This window comes from Ascaphus truei, chromosome 21, assembly GCF_040206685.1.
Source record: "Ascaphus truei isolate aAscTru1 chromosome 21, aAscTru1.hap1, whole genome shotgun sequence".
NCBI lineage: Eukaryota > Metazoa > Chordata > Amphibia > Anura > Ascaphidae > Ascaphus > Ascaphus truei.
In genome coordinates this window covers 17793556-17817502 of record NC_134503.1, presented here as the reverse complement: position 1 = coordinate 17817502, position 23947 = coordinate 17793556, and the positions used below count along the sequence as shown (strand labels likewise).

The 23947-nt window shown below is 44.0% G+C and overlaps 2 protein-coding genes across 2 annotated transcripts; one reads left to right on the top strand and one right to left on the bottom strand.

Moving 5' to 3' along the window:
- The first annotated feature begins 3653 nt into the window (after positions 1-3653).
- On the top strand, positions 3654-18989 carry CIMIP2A (ciliary microtubule inner protein 2A). The gene is made up of 7 exons (XM_075579236.1): positions 3654-3792; positions 5435-5661; positions 7488-7636; positions 9830-9953; positions 11459-11553; positions 14400-14514; positions 17654-18989. Exons 1-7 carry the CDS (start codon positions 3737-3739, stop codon positions 17722-17724), a joined length of 837 nt encoding a protein of 278 aa, XP_075435351.1. The 5' UTR covers positions 3654-3736; the 3' UTR covers positions 17725-18989.
- LOC142472270 (tubulin beta-4B chain) lies at positions 17750-20831 on the bottom strand. The gene is made up of 4 exons (XM_075579235.1): positions 20676-20831; positions 19325-19433; positions 19124-19234; positions 17750-18989 (listed from the first exon to the last, which is right to left on the bottom strand). Exons 1-4 carry the CDS (start codon positions 20730-20732, stop codon positions 17929-17931), a joined length of 1338 nt encoding a protein of 445 aa, XP_075435350.1. The 5' UTR covers positions 20733-20831; the 3' UTR covers positions 17750-17928.
- Between the last annotated feature and the right edge of the window lie 3116 nt (positions 20832-23947).

Genomic DNA, 23947 nt, shown 5'->3' with positions numbered 1-23947 from the left:
TCACCGCCGCTGATTAACATGGGACTCACTTTACAGCGGTTTCACTATCCAACGCTGCTTCCAGAACGGATTCCGTTGGATAACCGAGGACCGCCTGTATATCTATATGTAAACAGAGAAGAGAGAAGGTATCCCAAATGAGCACTCTGGTATACAAGAATATGACAAATGTATTAAACAATGTCACTAAAAAACATAAATAAATCCGTCTCTCAGGTCCAATAATAATGAGGGCGCCTATAAGTTCTAAATGAACTAATGAGATAGTAAAGTACTGATCTGTAAGCATACATAACAATCCTAGTTAGGCTACAGGAGCTTAAGGGAAGAGCGAGGCAACACTAGCCTCCCACCACATAGACCAGCCGGTCAAATATAGAATAAGGTGTCGAATAAGACATCCCCCCAAAAGAACATATCACAGCACACAGTGCGCCATAAGCAGAGAGCACATGCCAAAACAATGAAGGTGCACACAAAACAGTATCCAGGCTAAATCAGAATAAAGTATATATATATATTGTATGTCTTTGTATTGTATGTCTTTATTTATATAGCGCCAAAAGTGTACTCAGCGCTTCACAGAGAATACAGTACAGGGAATTATAATTATACAATAAGTGCAGCAAAATCAGACAATAGGAAAGGAAATCCCTGCCCCGAAGAGCTTACAATCTAAGAGGTTTAATGGGAAACTTACACAGAGACAGCAGGTGAGGGAGTAAGTGCTGTAGATGGCAGTGCTTGGTCACAATGGGTGGTGGGAGTGACTGTGTGGGACAATAGCCATAAGTGCAGGCTATTGGGATGCTTGATTTGTGGGGTAAAATTTAAGGAAGGTCAGTGTTAAATGAAAAAGTTAACACCATTTACAGGGGAAGAGGTGGCAGGGAGGCATGAGTGAGATCAGGTGTGCATGTGTATATATATATATAAACAAAGAATAGACTGCGCTCCTCAGGTGTACACTCACTAAATAACCAATTGGGATGTATTTAAGTGGATATAACAGGGGTGATTGGCAAAGGGTAAATGTAACAATATATTGGCTGATTGACTCACACTAATAAAAATTACATACGATATGATATGGTGAAAGACTGAATGCCAATGTTTAAAAAGCTGCTGTTGAAAAAAATGCTAGTGTACAATACAAATGTAATAAAAATGGCATGTGTTGGTGATTTTAACTACTGCACTAATAAATCCCTCCTGGATGATCCTCAATGGTATTGGAATAGAAAAATATAAAAAATGACACTTAGTGTGTAAAAATAAAAATAAAAATGAAAATAAAAATGAAAAAATGAAAGATGAAAAATAAAAATATATGAATCAACCAAACCAAGGGTCCATGCTGTGATCTGGCACACCGTGGGCGGATGGCGAATGAGTATACTCATTATATGCTTTTATTAATTCTATGTTTGTGAGTTCGCATTTGTTGGTTTTATTCATCATTTTTATTAAATTGTATTTTTTCATGCTGCACTAGGATCGGGCGCTTTCTTTTTTTGTTGTTCATATATATATATATATATATACACACATGTAGAGGTATCAGTACCCTGTTCGCCGAGCTTCAATAATAAAAAATAAATAGACGATACCGTTCTGTGGCTAACGAAATGCTTTTATTTGTGCGAGCTTTCGAGATACACTGATCTCTTCTTCCGGCGATGTTACAATGAATAAAGCAAGCAAAGGGTATACTTAAAAACAGTGTCTCTTGGAATGTTATCTGTGCTTGTCCCTCCCCCGTGTGTGGATGTGATTTTTTGCTAGAGGTGTTAAATGGTCCCTGAATGTTAGTGATGTAAGAGTGTGTGTGTGTATCTATGTGAATATAAATGAATAAAGAGCCCACAGTGCTTTACAAAAAGTGTGTGTGGAGTGGGAGTGTATATTAATGGTGTGGGTAGGTGTGGAAATGTGAGAGATTGTTGCATTACTAAAAGTGTGTGTGGATACTGTGTGGTCCCTATTGGTGTATAGGGATGGAAAAACATGGAGTATTAGTATGTGTAAGAGACAGCTCTGTGTGCGTACATATAGCACAGTGTGCCTTTCCCCATTATCTCTTAGCATGCAATGCTTACACTGCAGCCAGGGGTTCTGGGTAATGACATGCAAATGAGCACTCAGAACAAATACATCCTTCCTTAGTGCACAACTTTCGCCAAAGGTCATGAATCAGGTGAAATTTGGAATTTAAAAAAACGAGTCAAAGTTTGCAAGCGATTGGCGGGGCATTATATCAGTGTGCATGGTCATTTTGTTTAATATGCTCATTTTAAAATTCCCTAAAAGATTTACTTAAATGGTGAGACTATAAATAGGGCGCCATACTTTGCTCACTGCCTGGCGATGTTTTGCTGAACATTTGCGAAATGGCAAAATCTAAGATTAATGTCTCAACATTATGAGCCTTCTGAGGCTTGGCCAAACGTTTCACAAGAAAGGGAATTGGGGAACGAAAACACTCACAATGTTGCCACTGCATTTTGGACAGTTTTGCCCAGCTCCAGTTACCTGGGTATCTAACTAGATCAGTGGTTCCCCAACCTTTTTTTGCCTCGGGCACCCTTTATCACAGGGTTCAGTTGCTGAGGCACCCCCACAACAGGACAGTCAGTCAGAGGAGATACAGGACAGAAAGAGACAGGTGACTGCAGAACTGCTTGTTAGAGGAAAGAGGAAGCATGCTGGAGGCCGGTGGAAGGGAAGGGAGGCCCCTCTGTGGGCACCCTCAATCATCCAAGGCAGCAGGTAGGCACACTCAACTCCACCACCCTTTGTGTTGACACTCCTTGCCCCCCATACCCCTACCTATACCCCTAGGCCCATACTTCGTTGTGTCCTAGCGCCCCCACTCCCACCCCCACCCCCCAGGCCCATATCGCCTTCCATTTCCCCCCCCCCCCCATGTCCATATCTCCCTCCAGGCCCATATCTCCATCTCCCACCCTGCGCCCCCCCCCCCAGGGTGCATATCTCCACCCCAACCCCCAGACCCATCTCCTCACCCCCAAGGCCCATGTCTTCTCCCCCCCCCAACCTCCGAGGCCCATATCTCGTTCTCCTACCCTCCTCCCAAGCTATCACCGATCCCCCTCCCCCAAGGCCCATAGCAACCAATAATTTGAGAGGCAAACCCCAAGCATGGGGACAAGGGAACATCTCACGTGTTACGTGTTAAACAAAACATTTCTTATATCGACCAGATCAGAGCAAATTTCAAACCATGACATGAGATATTCAGAAAAAAAATGCATCAATTGAACTCCTGAATGGCTATTGTAAGAATCTGATATATAGCAAAAAACACAAATAATTTATTAGGACACATCAGTACTAAAATAGTTCATATAAGCCATAATAAATCCTTTTAGATAAAGGGGACACTGGATAACCCTGGATTACCTTGAGGTCGTGTATTGTGTTATAGACCCCATACCACATGGCTGTTTTGTGCTGATTATAACAGTATTAACATCATGATGTCCTTATCCAATCTCAGAGCTATTCTGCTGCATCACTCCTGTATACATGAAAACCTCATACAACTCCATTAATTCACACATATAACCTGCACCCAAAGAGTAGGGCCTGTCACTGCAGGCTGAAGCTTCACAATGGTTGCCTGGCAACAGCATAGCTAGTCTTGGTCTTTCCATCCCATGCAAGTTCTTGTCCCTTGCACTGCCGTAGGCTACAGTAGCGCCATGATGTTACCATGATACAAGAACAAAAGCTCACCATCTTTACTCCTGACCCTTATCACATCCCCGGGTGAGTGCAGTACACCTTAGAGATAAGTGCTGGATAGTCACAAAGACTGAGAAAAGAGGAGGGTGTATTCCCAAGTCTAGTGAAGGCTAGCAAGGGGATCACAAGATATGAAACAAAATGGCGTCAGGGTGCCTCATCCTACCCCTATATTCCAAAACCATCTAGAACCCTCCCTAGTCTCTCTTGGCTCTAGCTTCTCTGTCTGTATTACAACTGTGCCTTCATAATGTGGTGAGATATTTCTTGCAAAGCACAGGTACAGTACATATAGGAAAATCAATTTCCATGTGTCCCGCTATTTCCCTAAAACCTGTTTCACCGCATCATCACATGTTATACAGTGGTTAGACTGCAGACCAGGATTCTGGGTAGTAATATGCAAATGAGCACGGATGAGTCTATCAGCACAAGTACCATGTCTTACAATGTCATAGTAACCTCAAAGAGAATACAAGCAAGCCCATTGCAAAAAAAAAAAAAAATGAAGTCGATGTGGTTAAATCGTCACATGTATCAATTTATATCAAGTTTAATATTATTTTCTTCATTTTTATAATAATGTCATTTATATAGCACCTTTTTATTTCCCCCACTGGAACTCAAAGCACAGCAAAATTCCAAAATAAAGAACAACATTTAGAACTAGAAAAGAAACCAAAGCACAAGATCAAATATACTGAATTTCTGGGTCCTCTGGGGTCAGACTGGTCGAACCAGATCTTTTGCACAGGAAAAGGAGATCCAGGAGATCCAGGAGATCCAGGAGATCCAGCGCCTTTTATTTTGGGGATCAACAAAAAACTCAATATAGTGATTATGAGTTTATTTATTGCAGTACAAAGAAGAAAAAGCAGGCACACGGTCTTACTCAAAAGGAGGTTTAATATGCCATAAAGTCCAATGTTTCGGCAGTCAAATACTGCCTTTCTCAAGGTGAAAGCTTTCACCTTGAGAAAGGCAGTATTTGACTGCCGAAACGTTGGACTTTATGGCATATTAAACCTCCTTTTGAGTAAGACGTGTGCCTGCTTCTTCTTCTTTGTACTGGAACATTTGGGACTACAGGAGCTCCCCAGGACCAGCGCACCGGCAGCTAAGTACCCCACCTCTATTACCCTTGATATTGAGTGCGTGTCTCATCCTCTGTCTTTATTTATTGCAGTCTGCATATAAATTATAATGTCGCCTCTTAGTGTTTCCGGCACCTGTTTTCCCTACAAAAACTGTGTACAATGCTCAAAAGGGGGGCAGCACAGGGTCCCACTCTTCTATATATGCTAACTGATCATTTAGACCGAGTGGCAAGCTCCAGTTCTCAAGGGCCACCAACAAGTCAGGTTTCCAGGCTATCCCTGTGCTTCAGCACAGGTGGCTCGGTCAGATTGACTGCGCCACCTGTGCTGAAGCAGGGACGTCCTGAAAACCTCACCTATTGGTGGCCCCTGAGGACTGGAGTTGGCCACCCCTGCTTTCGATGGGGTCCCGTGGGGATTGTAAGGATGTAAAAGAGGATTGTCATACTTGGAGGGCTTCAGGAACCCCCACTAAAGTCTTTGGGGTTACTGATGGTCCAGGGAGTTTGACAATCTCTATGACAATCATCCATAGATAATCCCTCATGTCTTGGTAAATTCTTTCACAGTTATGGAGGCTACTGTCCCCAGCTCCGTTACCAGCTGGGGAACACCTACGGCAAGGCCACTCACCTCCTGCTCACTGACCCATCTGTGATGAAAAGCCCTCATTCCATATTGCCCCCCGTTGCCTACAGGGACAATGATTGGGCAAAAGACCGCAGTCCATCTGGGAGCAACTTCCTATGGAAGAAGGAGGTGGAACCATCGGAACGCTATATACCGGGATACACAGGTGGGAGCAGGAGTAGCTGACTCCTTTTAATCGTATATAATATTTCCAGTACACACACAGGCTGTAGAAATCAAGAGGTAAAACAAAAAACGCTAATAATCCCCCCCAAAAAAAAATAGGCCATAAGCAATAAACCAGCTGAATTACGGATAAAACAAGTAATGGATACAGAAGATCAATTTAAAACATTAAAATATATATTTAATAATGCAACCACTGAATTCCAGTCCTGCAACCAACGTCTTATAGCCTCCCGTCACTGCAACCATAGACACACAGGCTGTGCAAGGCACCACATTAGAAATATTTCTCTGGCTGATCTAAACGTTGGTATTCAATGCTCAGGTGCTTCTGGCAGCAAAGTGGTTAGGGCCTCATCCCCCCAAAAACTCTTAACCCCGTTTTTTTGGGGGGGGATCCTAACCCAGAATACACTGGTATGCCCATTACCCCATTCAATATTGCCACAAACATACTTTTTTTAACGGACAAAAAACACAAACTGAACATTCATATAACTAGTGGTATTTTTAATGCTGTACCTCTTTTCTTTATCTCATCTCTTTTCTTTATTCCCTCTCTTTACACTGCCAGTCACCTGCACCCCATCACTGTCACCGTCCAAAGACCCCAATAAGTAACATTTCAGGGTTTTTTTCATTTCTGGGCAAAACACCTATTACAATTTAATAGAATTATTATTTTTCAATGTCTTCAAATAAATGTGTTATCTCCATAGCTTGACTAGATACTTGGTAATTTCGTGTTTTTTTACACTGTTGAAAGCTTTCACTATTTACCTGACACATTAGCTGAATCGGTGATAATGCATCTTAAAGCAGCAATCCCTGTACATGCCATAGAACGTAAATATTATCCTTATTTTTACCATTGTGACACTTTAAAATCTGTCATCGCTTCCAGATGCTGAAAATATGCAGTTGGAAATTAAAATGGCCACTGCCGTTTACACATATTAAGACAACTGGGGGTTGCCATGGTAATAGCCAATACCAGGAAAGTAGGGATGACCAACAGGGTTGCCAGGTCGCTTCTCCAAAAATACTGGACACAATGGTGAAAGGTGCGATACACTCCAGACACACACACACACCACTCACCACTCCATGCTGTTTCCTCCTCTCCTGGGGCCCACCCCCGGCTGCTGACACCTCCTCCTGATTGGCTGCATTACCCAGCAGCAGCCAATCAGGATGGAGGAAGCTGCCCCGTCACCTACCCACAGCCCTGCTCTCTCCCTGCTCAGGGAAATCCAGCGGCCCCCCAAGCTGGTCAGGTCACTATGTCCAGAGAGGTAATACCGGTATACACATACATGTCCAGAGAGGTAATACCGGTATACACATACATGTCCAGTATTACCTCTCATTTTTACTGAACAGAGTGTCCAAATACTGGACAGTCCGGTTTATTACTGGACACCTGGCAACCCTATGCCAACTCCAGTCCTTCAGTGGCCAACAGGTCAAGGTTTTCGGGATATCCCTGCTTCAGCACAGGTTGGCAGATCAGTGGCTCAGTAAATGACTGAGACACCTGTGCTGAAGCAGGGATATCCTTAAAACCTGACCTGCTGGTGGCCCTTGAGGACTAGAGTTGGCCCAACCCTTGCAGAAAAGTGTTAAGCAAGCAACAGTAAAAATGAAAAAACTAAGGTCCTTCTTTAATATGCTGTGAAGGTGCTTCACTGTGCAAGAGAACGTTAGTCCAATTTACTTGAGTGGAGCTGATCCCTTCCCCAGCACTGGGAAGTTGCCTCACAGGATACTGCATAGGAACCAAAGTGCTGTTTCCTCTGTATGCAGGTCACCTGCCCCTGGGTCAATTCGAGCAAGGCGCCACCTTCGCCAAGATGGCCACCAACTCGCGGGAGAAGTTTCTGGGGTTCCAGCAGGCAAGGGAAGATCAGAGGCTTCAACCCATGCAGGTCACGTATGACAACGGCGCCAAGGAGGTATCAGAAGGGGGCGAAACCAGGCCAAAGGCTAGCAGGAGTCGTTGGGCCATATTTGCTAAACAGTGCTACTCCATAAGACCTCTTGCAGCACGGCTTGGCAAATAGCCTGCAAGGTGTCTTCCAACATGGAAACTGTCTCATGGAGTAACACCGCTAAGTAAATATAGCCCTTTATAAATGGCCCTGTAAGAGATGTGTGCAGAGGTACATATAATGGAGACCGATTTAAGGTGCAATTATGTCTTGGCTTTATAGAACCTGTTCCTTTATCCAGGTAAAACATACAAAAAAAAAACAAATTAACAAACCCCTGTCTCTTTGTAAGGGCTAACTTACTTCCCCAGACCCTATCTGCAGGACTGGAGGGATATTCCCATTACCAGCCTATCGCCCCAAAGTCTCAGGAGGTACCTTAACAGGTGGCCCTCCATGTCAGTGTCTGGCAGGTTCCTGGGTCCTCTGTGTCCAGGAAATATAGGTCTCTGGGTGTCTCAATTTCAGCAAAGCCTTTGTGCTCAAGGCAGTGTGTGTGTGCAGGCTTCTCTGCTCTCCTTCTGTCAGCCCAAATGTGAGCTAAGGAAACATCTCTCTCCTGTTTCCAACAGGAGGCGTTTCTTAGAGCTCTAATGTGGCCAGGTGGAGTCTAGTTAATTGCAATTAACCAGCTCCCTGCTGGATTTAGAGTCAGTTTCTCTCAAACAGTGATAAGTCCCTGTTACAGGCCCATACAAGAGCACGGAAGGTTTCATATGGCTGAGCCCGAGAGGCAAGAAACGCAATCCTATGCAAAAGCAATATGGGCCCTTCTGGCAGATAAGAGGTTAAAGACATCCTTTTTAAAATGTCATTATTAAATGATACCTCTCACTTACATATACCGGAGAGCAGTCCAATGAGAGGACAGCACTAACACATCATGTAACACATACAATAACCCCATGTTTACACCGACGTGAGGTAGGAAGGTCCCTGCACAAGGTACGCACAAAGAAGACAGGGGAAAGTCCAAATACAAGGCTTATAGGGGGGAAGGACTGGCTGGGTCACACTGAGCGTCAGGTGACAGGTATCATGGTAGAAGTGGAAGGATGTTGCATTATTATAAGGATTTTTTTTAAATACGTAGAGAGAGAGAGAGGGGGATAGATGATATATAGATAGATATGAGTTGGTTGATGGATGGTTGGATGGATATAGATACAAGTCTATGGATGGCTGAATGGATAGATAATGGATAGATGGATGGATATGAGATGGACATGAGATGGACATGAGATGGACATGAGATGGACATGAGATGGATACGAGTGGATATCAGATGGATATGAGTGGATGGCAGTGGCTGAACTACCACAGCTGCTGCATGTTTGGTTGCACCAGAGCCCATCCTTTTTAGGAGCCCATCCTCTACGCACCGGGAACATTGTTCTGGCACTTATTTTTGCTTCCATAACAGCGTTCTGGCATTTCTAAAGGCGGAAAAAGCCCCTCCTGTCTCCACACCCCCTCCCGGCACCCTACCTGTGGTGCGGGGCCTTACCTGGCGGCAGAATGAGCCCATTCAGGTAGTCTTAATATGGAAGTTAGGCCCCACCGGAAGTCAGTCCAAACTTCCGCAATCACCATCTGGATGGGCTCCCTCTATCACCACCGCCAGGTAAGGATCCGTTACAAAGGTTGGGCCCAGGGGAAGAGAGGGGGCCTTTTCTGCCTTTAGAAATGCCGGAACACTGTTCTGGGGGCAAAAATCCTGAGGAGGGCCTTTTATTTCAAACTTCTTTTGTTCGATCGATAGATCGATAGACTGTATCTATATATCATTAGATAGTATTTCACGGGGGGGGTTCCTCTGGAACAATATACTGTAAGTACAAATATAGGATAAAGTATCTGTTGTCTACATTTAGCATAGGTTGAACTTGATGGACGTACGTCTTTTTTCAACCTCATCTGCTATGTAACTATATAGCATCTTAAAAATAAATCCCATTTTCGGTAAAAGGAAAGTTCAAGTGGACATTATAAATAACAAGTATTAGTTCTCCATACTTTGTTCTCTGCTTATCTGGAGGAAGTTGCCAGTAGGCATTAAAAATAAGTGAAAAACCTAACCTTCACGGGAAAGTAATTATTATACACTTATCCTACCAATAATACTGCTTTAACACAATGACGTCTTTTCTTTCTCAGTTCATCAATACATACCAACGTTTGCCTTTGAGGCCCATAATAAAGTCTGATACCTACTTGCCTATGTTCATTAAGCCTTCTAGGATAGAGTTACCTAAACCTCTGCAACGTAAAGCCATATCAGGTAAGAGGTTTCCCATTATCGTTCATCTGTCCCTTCCCCTAAGCGGAATACATAATTTTGCTATTTGTAACCTAAATGAAATCCAGCTAGGATACATACATTTGTTATTTAAATAACATTCTTTTATTACAAGGAATCACATGCCCCGCACCTCAGGAATGCCCTTCCCCTCAATATCCGACCAGCACCCTCTCTATCCACCTTTAAGACCCATCTTAAAACCCGCCTCCTTAACGAAGCATACGAGTAGCTCTGTGGCTGATACTATACATCTCATACATAAACCTTGGCCCCCTGCAGACGCACTTACCAGAATGCCCGTCCTACTGTCTCTGTACGTTCTCCCTACGCACCACTTAGATTGTAAGCTCTTCGGGGCAGGGACTCCTTTTCCTAATGTTACTTTTATGTCTGAAAGCGCTTCTTCCCATGATGTGTTATTTGTAATATTTGTTATTTCTTTGATTATGTCACGTGTATTACTGCTGTGAAGTGCTATGTGCATTAATGGCACTATATAAATAAAGACATACATATATGATCACAAAATAATAATTTGCTAAATATACTATAGTATAATTAACTTTTTGAAAAATGAAGATATTGCTAGCAAGTTCTATATATAGTACAACTACAATTCTGCATTTGATTTTAAAATTTGCACATTAAAAATGTTTACATAAATATCACTAGGCAAATACGATTAATAAAAACACAAAGATACAGTATTTAATGATTTATAGGAACCCTTTGTCCAAAGTGATCACCAAACACCTTGATAAATTCCAAACGTGCTTATTCAAGAAACAAAAAATTATTAAGTAAGTGTATAACTTGGTGACCCAGGGGTTGCTGATTTGCATGTCATTACCTAGAATCCCTGGCTGCAGTGGAAGCATTGTATACTAAGGCTAAGGCCCCGGTCACGCCGCTGTAATGCGCGCCCGCGATATTGGCGGCGCGTTCAGCCGATTCCCCGGTCTGAGGCTCACTGCTGGAGGAGAGACCAGGGGGGCGTCGTGGGGGAGTGATGGGGGCGCGGCCATGACATCACCCGGCAGGTTCGCCCTCATTGGCTGAACCGCCGGGGGGCGTGCCTAGCCGCTCGACGCGAGTCCTGCTCTCAATTCTATTGAGAGCAGGAGTAGCTCTCGCCCGAGCCCTGCGGCCCCCCCTCGCAGCGGGCCCGGCGCCATTGAGGGGAGGGCTCTCGTCCGTGTGGCGGACGCTGTAGTAGGCAGCGGGGGCAAGGCCTAAGAGATAATGGGAAAGGCAGCTCACATAGGTATTTGTATTTGTTATGAATGAATTACTATGGTATTCACCCTCTACTGAAGTTCATGTAATTTCCACAAGAGGGTGCTACAGCATTAAGTTGAAAAATCAGTTATTGCAAGGGCTGTAAGGAGCATCAGGTGTTTTCTTGTCTAGAACCGCTTAGCAAACATGGCCCGTTATATTGCACAAGAGATGAAAACCTAACATGTACTGTATTCCTTTCCAAGGGTATACCGGCTTTATTCCTCGGTACACCTGGAGCATGGGGGCAAGCTTTATGCCGGCAGTCAAAAACTGCATGGACGAGTTTGATCGTAGCCAGGTAACACAACTATTTCCTCCAGAATTTACTGCCAGGAAGGATGGGCCCTCTGACAAAGAATGGGTTAAACCAGCTGCTGACTTATCTCACGAAGGCCAACCTCAAAAGACCAATGTCAGCAAGAGTTAGGGGTTATGGATCAATACATGGCCTTAAACGCTATGAGACATTGGTGTTAAAGATCAGTGAGGCTGGCTCCAAATCAGCGAGAGATGGTGTGTCTGTATAGGGCAGACGGTGCCTCGAAGTGTTTAAAGGCACAGTTCTGCTACTGCAGCATATACTGTATGCAGGACCGGCTTGTCAAAGTCGCAGGGCCCGGTCCGATGTGGGCGGGGGGGGGCCTCTTCCCTTCCCCGTAGCCAACCTGGGGGGGGGGGGGGGGATGCGGTTGTGGTGGTAGCACTGGAGGGAGGCCACCCGGGGGGGGTTCTGACACGGAAGTTGGGCCCTGGCTTCTGTGTTCACCACCTGGATGGGCTCCCTCCATCCCTGTCCCTGCTACACAGGCGGGCTCCCTGGGGAGAGCACGGGGCCTTCTGCCGTCGCACCGCCCGCATCACCATCAAGCCGGGGAGTTGCACTAGGGTGAGGTGAAAGCATTCGGCAACACCTTCTCTTCCATTTCACCCATTTTTTAATGTCTGTTCAAAAATTCCCAATATGCACCATCACACTTGGGACCCTCAATTAGAACACAGCTGTGAAAATAAATACACGTTCTCGTTAAATGGGGCACCTTTTTTTTAGCAAAATGTAGTACATTTGAGAAGTAAATTGGTAACTTCTCTTTAAGTCAACTTGGCAACACAAGAGACAGCAGCCATTTTAAAAATAGCCAAAAAACTAGTATTGTTACTAGTAAATAGCTCTGAAGGTGTAGACATAAAAACAAAGAGAATAGCTGCAGGAAGCCTGCAAATGACTGCAATACGGTGGCATAATTTTATAGTAAAGATGAGGACCTTTAACTCAATCAGTGCTACAAGGGCTAATGCATTGCTGGCCTCTCCAGCACTAAACACTTAAATAAGTGGCTATATTGCTGCATCTGTCTGAACTACTTCAATTATTATTTGAACTTTGTACAATGTAGGTTTTATTTTGACCTACATCCTGCGTGATGAGCCACAACCCTGGAGAGAAGCTTCAGAGGTTTGTGAGGTCACCCCCTACTGACGATGAGCAAAGCGATTCACACTCCCATTTATCCTCTGTGATTACTGGTGCTGGGGATGTTCAGTATCCTAGTATTTTAAGGCAGTGAGAAACCAGGCTTTCTGCCTAAATGCTGATAGTACATGTCTAACAGGCCCTAGAAGAGGCCTGCGAAGCAAGAGTGTAAGAACATGCTGAGCTCACACTGCCAACTGCTGCTGGACAGTATTGGGGGTAACCACCAAGCTTTGGTAACGGGTATCGGAGCTGCGTTGGCATTAACTGTCATTGACTTGAATGGCAGGTAACGTTAATCGAGCTCCGATACCCATTATCAGAGCTATGAGAACACCCCCCCACTAAGACTCCTATTGAATATAAGAAGTGGGATAAGAAACATATTTTCAACATCCTTATTAGGAGCTCTTTCCATTTCTACTACCGAAATCACCTCTGCTGTCATTTGAAAAGATGACCCCATTAATTGTACAGCCCTTGGAGCGTATGGTTCCCATGTAAGACCTTTCTTTGTACTGAATATATTTGTACACAGTGTATACAGTGGGATTGCTTTTTCATGCACGCGTTTTCAGTACACAAGTGGGACTTGAGCATTAAAAGGCTACAGCTGTTTGGTTGCACCAATTGAAATTTTCCCAGCTGTCAGAATTAATTCCTCCCAAGTATCTCACATACAATGCCTGCTAAATCTTCCAAATGAATCATTCCCTGGGTGGACCTCTTTCTTAATCTTGGGCGTCTCTCTGAACCAAACCCTCCAGGGCTGTCCATAAAATAACAACCTTATTATTATTTTTAAACACTTATTGTGGAAAAAGCAACTCTTAGAGCAAGTATTAGAGTGGTAACCCCTTCTAGCCTTGGACAGGGTACTTTCTGTGGAAATAAATAAAGATTGTAAATTGCTTGTGATATTGATCACTTCTGTGTACAGTACAACCGCATTATCTCCGAGCATCATATAAAACATACAGTGGTGCTCAACTCCAGTCCTCAAGACCCTTCCAACAGGTCAGGTTTTCAGGATATCCCTGCTTCAGCACAGATGGCTCAATCAGGGGGAGTCTTGAGCACCCCTGATATAAAATAGTTAATATTACATCACCCTTTTTTAATGTTAAGTAGTTTATAGAGTATACACGACACCTGTTTACATTCAATTTCTATTTTATAAAGGTATTATGATCTTAGTGACTGAGAACTATGTCCCAGATGTAAGATAATGATCATTGCAACACTGAGCAATACCATCCTCCCAGTAAAATACATTTATTGAAGTACATTTAAGTAGAGATGTAAATTATACTGTGCATCCAGATGTGTGAAAAATATCCATGTAACATGAAACATGGCTAATAATGCCAAACTCCAAGACCTATATTTACAAAGCAGTCTTCTGCCATGACACCTTATAGGCGATTGACATAAGTGGGCTGTAAGGGGTCTCCCAGCGGCAGGGGTCTTCTGGTAGAAGACCATATAGCTATGTATTTGGGACCATACTAACTAAACAAAATAAATGGCTTACAGTTCTGTATTGCGTCAGAAATAAATCACACCTGAATCAGTTAGGCTCAAATTAAAAAGTAACCCATAATGAAGGCCCTACTATTCTAGTAGATTAGACAAAATTGAACAGCAGACTGTTTGTTTCAATTCTCTCTTAGATTCAGATAAGATATCCTCTTGACACAGAACGAAAACTGAAACCAACTTACTGGCCTCAAGCGAAAATTTATCAACCCACTGGTCTCATTCCTAAATATACAGGCTTCGTACCAGGTAAGTCCAAAAGCTACATACAATATGTCACTGAAAAGTAGACCCAATAATATATATATATATATATATATATATATATATATATATATATATTTTATTCAAAGTACTAAATAGGTGTGTGTTGTAATTCATACTTGTATGTGAAACTGGTCATTTTGAGACTTTAAACATGGAGGCTTTTAATTAAGTGGTTGCCCGCACCTTGATCAAGGCTGTTTTGCACAGCTGAAATAGTGTGCCTGTATTTTCCCACTTGGCTTTTAATTAAACCCTTCACCTCCTCACAGGACAGCTTTGAATTTGACATAAGAAATAGTTCAAGATCTGCACGAAGATCTGTACAGTATGACCTTGGAAAACTCCCTTTGCCAGATACCCACAATTGTCTTGTTTTTATACAGTACACAAGCAACTACATGTAGTTACATATTCTAAAACATGTAGGATATATCCGATTTGTATACAGCATACTTGATAAAGGTGCTCAATAAGCTATTGCAATGTTGCTATTGAAGTATATCAATGCAAAAAAAAAACTCGTAGTTGTTTTTTTAATAACTCACTTCTGTAGTATTAGATTTTTTTTTTTTTTTTTAAATACATTACTATTAGGATTTGTCACCTCCCACAGCAGTGCAAGATCTTTGCAACACTTTGTTTGTGATCATTTGCCAGCAGTTTAGAGCAGAAAGCAAACAATAGATGTTACTGTAGTAATATCAGGATACATTGTAGCCGATTAACACTGATTAAATGGCCGCCTTTCAGTTTCTCAAGTACAAGCATGATGTATTTTTAGATGTATAACAGGAGCACCAAACAATTGCACCTTAGGTAACAATGTAGAATTATACATTATAAACAGGGGTGCGCAAGGCGGTTGCAGACCCCTTGCTCTTCCAAGGTTAAATTAAATGCCTGGAGATCAAGTGAGGCCTCTGTAACAAGCTTACCTCACTTGTGCCGGCTTCAGGACTCTTCTCTATAGCAACGCATCATCAAATTATACAGTGGGCCACATGACCCTGTGGCGTCCTTTGACACCGCATGAAGCAACAAAAGTCCCCTGCATTACCACATGCTTTACATCAGGCCTGCACAACATACAGACTCTCTGTGCGGCCCGCGATGAGATTTTAAAAAAAAAAAAATGGCGGCGATTCCCCGCGGTGATGTGAGGTGCGGTAGAGGAAGGGTGATGTGAGGTGCAGGGGGGAGGGGAGAAGGATGTGAGGTGCAGGGGGGAGGGGAGAAGGATGTGAGGTGCAGGGGGGAGGGGAGAAGGATGTGAGGTGCAGGGGGGAGGGGAGAAGGATGTGAGGTGCAGGGGGGAGGGGACAAGGATGTGAGGTGCAGGGGGGAGGGGACAAGGATGTGAGGTGCAGAGGGGAGGGGACAAGGATGTGAGGTGCAGGGGGGAGGGGAGAAGGATGTGAGGTGCAGGGGGGAGGGGAGAAAGATGTGAGGTGCAGGGGGGAGGGGAGAAAGATGTGAAGTGCAGGGGGGGAGAAGGATGTGAGGTGCAGAGGGTGGAGAGAAGGATGTGAGGTGCAGGGGGGAGAGAAGGATGTGAAGTGCAGGGGGGGAGAGAAGGATGTGAGGTGCATGGGGGGGAGAGGATGTGAGGTGCAGGGGGGAGAGAAGGATGTGAGGTGCAGGGGGGGGGAAGGATGTGAGGTGCAGGGGGGGGGAAGGATGTGAGGTGCAGGGGGGGGGAGAAGGATGTGAGGTGCAGGGGGGGAGAAGGATGTGAGGTGCGGGGGGGGGAGAAGGATGTGAGGTGCAGGGGGGTGTGATGTGTGTGGTGTGCAGGGGGGTATTGTGTGTTTGATGTGGAGAGGGAGTATTGTGTGTGAGTGAGGGAGAGAGATGGGGGTATGAGAGATAGATGGGGAGTATCGCAAAGGTTGATAGTGAGGAGTTCTGGAGGAGAGATGATGATTTTACCCGTGCGGCCCAAATTGTTTTTCCTTGGAGCAGTTCGGCCCTTCTCGCTTTACGAGTTGTGCAGGCCTGCTTTACATAGAGGGGGGGAGAAAGGGGGGGGAGAAAAGGGGAGTGTATTGCTGATTTAATTTGGGCATTTTAATAGAAATAATGGAGTAAATGATTTGTCCAAGGGAAAGGACACATGTTAAATATATACACATGTAGTTTTAATGTTTGAATTCCTGGATCACAGTGGTCTTTAAACCTATTATGTACTTTAACAAAGGCATTAACAAATGAACGTAGTTTATATACAAGAGCAATGCTTTGTCATCCCTAAAATAAAGGAGGGTTATCCCCAAGATTGTTGAACACAGCAGTGTAATACATACATTTGTTTAAAGTGACCTCCCATTTTTGCTGTGATTTAATAGTAAATGCATCTTTACTGGGTAAAGTTCACACTAGGAGGAAATAACACAACTCACAAACTTATAAATATAGTGATAACACCTTCCACTCTTAAAATGGTTGCAAAGTGAGAGGACTCAGCCTGTAACACCATCTGCACACTTAAATGCAACAGCTGTTCAATAGCACTGCAAGTTAAGACAAAACTGAAAATCACATAGTTAATAAGTGCTCTGCAAAGGCTATAACAGGTCTCACAGGAGTACTTTCAATGATCAGGACTTCCAAAATGTGTCAGTTTAAAAATTATAATTTCAGAAGTGATGCATTGGACATTTAATAGAAGTCTTTAAGTTAGTTTTAAAGGAGGTGTTTCCGATAATCCCCATTGAAATGTAATGGTGAACCCATCTTCCCTGTACTGGAAAACGTTACAATGCAGCATGTACGTTTCCCAGCATAGGGAAGTTTACCAACAGCATTAAAAAGTTACATTTTTCCCTAGTTGTGACACTGCATTACTATCAATGGTTAAAGATTAAATCTTGACAATATTTTAAGTCAATAAATCAAAAATATTTCCTTCTAGAAAGGTCTTAAGGGTGAAAAATGTGGATGTTGCATAAATTCATTTTCTGCAAACAGTAAATCCAAACTATAGCTGAAAATGCAGTGAGCTACTGAAAAGTGTATGCCATTACTGGTCAAGTAAACGCAAGAGGGGAAGAAAAATAAATAAACAAACCCATAGCATTGTTACTGCAAATATGCATTACTAATGTCTCGTTAACTCCACCAGGCATTAGATCCACCTTTGGTGGAACATATGGCAACACTACCAGACAGCTTTACTGGCAATACCCTTTTTGAAAAACCTGCGTAACACCAAGGCAAGTCACTATGAAAAAGGCTTTTAATTGTGTTGTAAGGTCTGTACAACAAGTAATATGACAACAGAAGGAACAAGCAAACAAAGACAAAAAGGAGACATGAACATCAGGATAACAGGTTTTCATTAACGAATGAATAAAGAGTTCATACAGCATTCAATGTAATTTACTAAACTGTTGAGAATTATGCACCCTCTTCTTCAGCCTCCTCCTCAAACTCCCCCTCTTCCTCAGCTGTAGCATCCTGGTATTGTTGGTATTCTGATACCAGATCATTCATGTTGCTCTCTGCTTCAGTGAATTCCATTTCATCCATTCCCTCCCCAGTGTACCAATGCAAGAAGGCCTTTCTACGGAACATAGCAGTGAACTGCTCGGAAATACGCTTGAACAGCTCCTGAATGGCTGTGCTGTTACCAATAAAGGTAGCAGACATTTTCAGGCCACGGGGTGGGATATCACAAACAGCAGTCTTAACATTGTTGGGGATCCATTCTACAAAGTAGCTGCTGTTCTTGTTTTGCACATTGAGCATTTGCTCATCCACCTCTTTCATGGACATACGGCCTCGGAAAACAGCAGCTACAGTAAGATAGCGTCCATGACGTGGGTCACAGGCAGCCATCATGTTCTTTGCATCAAACATCTGCTGTGTTAGTTCTGGCACAGTTAAGGCACGGTACTGTTGGCTGCCACGGCTTGTAAGTGGGGCAAAGCCAGGCATAAAGAAGTGCAGACGAGGGAAGGGGACCATATTAACAGCCAATTTACGCAGGTCAGCATTAAGCTGGCCAGGGAAACGCAGGCATGTAGTTACACCACTCATGGTGGCCGAGACCAGATGGTTCAGGTCACCATAGGTGGGAGTGGTAAGTTTTAGGGTTCTGAAGCAGATGTCATACAGGGCTTCATTATCAATACAATAAGTTTCATCAGTGTTCTCTACAAGTTGATGCACAGAGAGGGTTGCATTGTAAGGCTCTACAACGGTATCAGACACTTTGGGGGAAGGCACAACGCTGAAAGTGTTCATTATTCTGTCTGGGTACTCTTCTCTGATTTTGCTGATGAGAAGTGTACCCATGCCAGACCCAGTACCACCACCTAGAGAGTGGGTGAGCTGAAAGCCCTGGAGACAGTCACAACTTTCTGCTTCCTTTCTCACAACATCCAACACAGAGTCAACCAGTTCTGCTCCTTCCGTGTAGTGCCCTTTGGCCCAGTTGTTTCCAGCACCACTCTGACCTACAAAAATAAAACAGGACGCCATTAGCTGAATGCAGTTGACATTTATAGCCTCATCGTAGCCAATTACAAAAGCACCAGTGTCAAAGGACAAGGATGGTAGATTAGACATTGAGCATACGTATTCTACTTACCAAAAACAAAGTTGTCAGGTCTGAAGATCTGTCCGAAGGGTCCAGACCGCACAGAGTCCATGGTTCCAGGCTCAAGATCCACTAGAACAGCACGGGGAACATATTTGCCACCTGGAACAAAGTTAGGGAATGTTATTTATGTCACCTATAATGACAATACTTGTACAAGCAAGGCAATTGCACATTCTACAACCAATTTACCTGTTGCTTCGTTATAGTAGACATTGATCCTTTCCAGCTGCAGATCACTGTCTCCGTGGTAGGTACCAGTTGGGTCAATTCCATGTTCATCACTGATTACTTCCCAGAACTAGGGACAAAAATTAAAAATATATTAGCCAATATTAACAAAAAAAAAAACAGATGCCCAAAACTACTTCCAATGTGACAATAAACAGTGCAATACCCATCTATACTTGGTGTCACTTAGTTTTAACTCTTTGGCCAACACGTCTTTAACCTGCTGCCACTTTCAAGGCATGACCGTTAGCAGGTCCCAACAGTTACAATTCTTACCAACCTGTATAATTACAGGAAGAAAGATCTGCATTGGATCTGTCGTAACCCATAATACAATTGCAGTTTATTTTTATTTTTTTAAATAGATGTTTAGCTATTCATTACATAGTTAAAAAGTCCACAGAACAGCTTGTTTCCAACAAATTAAGAAGGGAGTCCAACACTGAAATGTTGAGTCAGCTATAGTGGTCATCCCAATTATTGGAAGGAAGCCATTTGTGAAACCTACAACAGGTTAAGTTTTTTTGGTGACTAGCATAACATTATCTTATCAATTACTGCTACAAATCATAAATAAAAAAAATAAAACACGATTTAATGTGCAGGCTGTATGAGTGCATGGGACTGTAAAATGCTGACATTAAATAGTTTTGCATTGACTAGCTTAGAGCATTGGCCAGGTGTTTCGATAACCAGGTGAAGTGAAGCGCTTAATGCCAGGTCACAGGAGTACCGCGCCTGCGCACAGCCCGCCAGGTGCGCTCGCGCTACCCTGTTGCACGCGCCAAGGGAGATTCAAATTTGAAATGGAATCTGAGGGTTCGTGAGCAGCAGCTCCCACCTAATCCAAACCGTCCCCCCAACCCCCAACCGTCCTGCCACGCGCACAACAGCGCGAGCCGGCTCACACGAAAAGGGGGCGATGAAGTGTGCGGGCAGGGGCACAATATATATATATATTTATTTTAAATCGTTAATCCCCTGTTCGCCCACAAACATGGCGAGAAGCAGGCCCCTCCGCCAGCGAACGAGTTACGTTACACACATTGCAATATCTCAGTCTCAGCCTTCGAGCTTCTATATACAGCCTTAATGGGGGGGGGGGGCTCGTATATGCGGCACTGAGGGGGAAGTGCCATCACTGCAATGCGACAGCACGGCGGGCGGCGCTTTCCTACCCAGACAGCAATCCCTTCATATAGATAAGGGTATTACAAATTACAGGTCTGAATAAGCGCTCTGAGAGATTGAACACCCACCCAAGGCCAACACCGAACACAACCGTCACAAGTTTATCGCCTGAGAAGCTTACCTTTGCGCCTATCTGGTTGCCGCACTGCCCAGCCTGCAAGTGCACGATTTCCCTCATGTTGCCGGTGCTTGTGGGGGGTTGGCTGTCACCTTTCCAGAAATTACCTTTTGGCTTCGAAAAGCAAACTGATTTCAACCGCCTCCCAGCGGCTCCTTTTATAGGCGGCTGGGAAACGATGACTTGGGGGGAGGAGCTGACAATGCTCGAGCTCCTATTGGACGATAGAAAAAGTAGGCGAACAAGCAGCGGATTGCGCTGCTTTGCTTGCGATTAGTCGCTCTGTCTGTCGATCAAACGCCTAGGCTCGACATTGAATGCCTATTGGTTGGATATCAAGCTGTCCTTACTCCCGCCTCCCGCCTCCGATTGGTCGGATTCAAATGACGCACTCTGGTTGGTCAAAAATGGGCGAGGCAAGGGAAAGCGTCTTTAGTAACCACTGCACCTCACGCGCGGACGTTACCAAGTAGCTATTCACCACGTAACTACGCCCTCTGCCCGCCGTAGACCCAGCATTGTGATGCAGCCGCTACGCTACTTGCGGTTGTGATGCGGCCTTGGTGACTAGTTGCACAGTTGGGGTTCCCGCCACCTTTTCTCTGTTTGTCCTGGTTACAGAAGCCTTGTTCAGACAGGCCCAACTCCTATTCAGCAGACCAGTGAATACAAACATAATACAAAAACACATTCCTAAACATAAGCTGCGTCCATAGTTTCCCCATCTCTGCTGGTGCCAAATGTCTTTTGAGATTACTGTGGGAGAAATGTATATGATATTTAAACAGAAAAAGGCACAAAGCATGAGAAAAAGGGACTTATCAAATGACGCGCGTGTGTGTTTGTGTTGTATTGATCATTTATCCTACATTTTTCAATACACTACTTAAGGTGACTATATTTTTAAAGTGACAAAATTATTTATTAATCATAAATTACTAATTAATCATCTCAGTCACGCAGTCCTCACGCAGTCCTCACTCACTCCACCCTCCACTCTATCTTAGGCTGCGTCCCCGCTAGCGCTGAGCGGGCGGCGCTTGGCGAGGTGACTTGTATATATATATGTATATATATATATATATATATATATATATGCAAGTCCCTTTTCACGCGAAACGCGCGCGGGTATGCGCGTGCACACACGCTCACCGGTGCTCGGGTAAATACATTTTTTATACTTTCTAGCGCACTCAGCTTCCCCTGCAGCGTCTCCCCCCCAACCCCCGCCCAACCCCCGCGAGCGCTTGCAAAAATTTAAAGGACACCCGGCGCTCATGTTGGAGAGCTCTCCAAGCATGAGCGCGCTCAGCGCCAGTGGGGACAAAGCCTTACCCCTCTAGCATTCTCCCCCTCTTTACCCTACTCTCCCTCACATTCACCCTCTCTCCTTCACCTCTCCCCCCCACACCCTTTTTCACTCACTCACTCAATGTCTCCCTCCTCTCACACACTCAATCCCCACCGCCACCACTCCACACACCACTCCCACCCCCACAAAGAAAAAAGCCCACACTTGCCCACACCAAGAAAACACACACATATAGCGTGTGTGTGTGTGTGTGTGTGTGTGTGTGTGTGTGTGTGTGTGTGTGTGTGTGTGTGTGTGTGTGTGTGTGTGTGTGTGTGTGTGTGTGTGTGTCTATTGGACTGTTTAAAGATGCAGACCAAGCAATATCCTACATGTGTTTGTTTTTTTAAATAAATCAGTTCTGTCCTATGGGAAAATATTTGCAGCATTTTTTTAAACTAGTCTGAATGACATTTGTAATGTATTATAATGTAACAAGCATTTATTTTTTCTATAGTGACCATTTACAAAGTCTCATCCCCTTCCTCTTCTGAAACAGGCTCTGGCAAACCCCTTTTTGAGCCCTGCTCTCTGTAGCAGTGCACCAATTGTATCTAGTGACTGCCTGGTCTCATGATCTGCCCCACAGAACTTTGCATCTTTGGTCCTCTTCTGCTGCTCTGACGGCCATTTAGTGATCCCCCAAGCCAAATCTTTGCCGATCAATCACAGAACGGATCTATCAGTAACTTAGCTAATTACTGATCATTGTGTGGATTGTAATGATGCCCATATTAAAGGATAAAATAAATAAAAATGAGAACAAAATTGGCAGCTTAGACTGCTGCTTTAAAGAAGAGTGACATACACCTTTAAAATATCCACATTTACAATAAAGCATCGCTAAATATAATTAATTTCGTATTCAAATTAACTTGCAATTTGCCGTGGGAACCTATTCTTGTTACAAAAAAATTGACTATCTTTCAAACTCCCTCTTTCCCCATCTTTAGGACCCACTTGACAAGTCGCCTTTACAATGAAGCATTTTTTTAACGTGGTGAAATGGCTATATGTCCCACTTCGTACACACCTACTCTGTGGCCCTATCAACTGGCCCTTACATTGGGCTTCTTCTGTCTCCCTGACGGATTGTAATATCTCTGGACAGGGACTTCTTTCTCCCAAAGTCTCCCAATGTATTATGCATTTTTTCCTAATTGTACATTCTCCCTGTATTATGTCTGGAATAATGTATAATGCACAGTGTCTGGCAGTGCCTAGCACTGTATAAATACAATGATAAAAATACAATAAATCAGATAGGTTCATACACTCCCATTTGGCACTGAAATAATATATACTTGTAACCCTCACTGCCTGGCTCCTAGGGAGACTACATCGGTGGGTAGTATTTGGCTACTCAGCATAGTTTACCTCAAGTCAGGGTGCTGGATTCAGGCGGCTGGGCGATGAGATAGCAAGGGTGAAAATGATGGGCGCTAGGAACTTTTGTAGTACAACGCAATCTTTATTCGGGTCCCCAGGCACAGGGACACCTCACACACACGTGACAACGTTGTGCGTTACTTTACATACTCATGATGACTCATTGACACTGTAATTCCCTAGGTGTCCACTCTTAACACTCAAAGGGAGGTGCAACTACGTGGTTGCATTACTTGTATTTGACCAGGTCCCCTTCGGAGTAACATCTATTTTACCTCGTCTACTTTGGGCCCTTACTGGGATCCTTTGCCGGTTTTGTGCAGGTACCGACTATACTCCATTCCTGATTGGGAACTGCCAGTTCCCTACTGATTGAGGAGAATACTTCGTTGGATCCGCCTATAGAGCTGATCCGCTGACACCCGGGAGCCCTCTGCATATGGCCCGCTGTGACGTGTCTATCTCTCCCTCTGTGGTACCTGCATGTTTCCATTGCCCATCTAATTGGGATCCTTACTATAAGGGCACTGTCCCT

What these genes read in the sequence shown, in the direction of transcription:
- LOC142472270 (XM_075579235.1), bottom strand. Translation starts at nt 20,732, where the DNA reads ATGAGGGAAATCGTGCACTTGCAGGCTGGGCAGTGCGGCAACCAGATA. An exon ending in GCAACCAGATAGGCGCAAAG is followed by an intron (nt 19,434 to 20,675) that starts GTAAGCTTCTCA and finishes TTTTGTCCCTAG; the next exon opens with TTCTGGGAAGTAATCAGTGA. An exon ending in CTACTATAACGAAGCAACAG is followed by an intron (nt 19,235 to 19,324) that starts GTAAATTGGTTG and finishes ACTTTGTTCCAG; the next exon opens with GTGGCAAATATGTTCCCCGT.
- CIMIP2A (XM_075579236.1), top strand. Translation starts at nt 3,737, where the DNA reads ATGATACAAGAACAAAAGCTCACCATCTTTACTCCTGACCCTTATCAC. An exon ending in CTATATACCGGGATACACAG is followed by an intron (nt 5,662 to 7,487) that starts GTGGGAGCAGGA and finishes CTCTGTATGCAG; the next exon opens with GTCACCTGCCCCTGGGTCAA. An exon ending in ATGACAACGGCGCCAAGGAG is followed by an intron (nt 7,637 to 9,829) that starts GTATCAGAAGGG and finishes TTTCTTTCTCAG; the next exon opens with TTCATCAATACATACCAACG.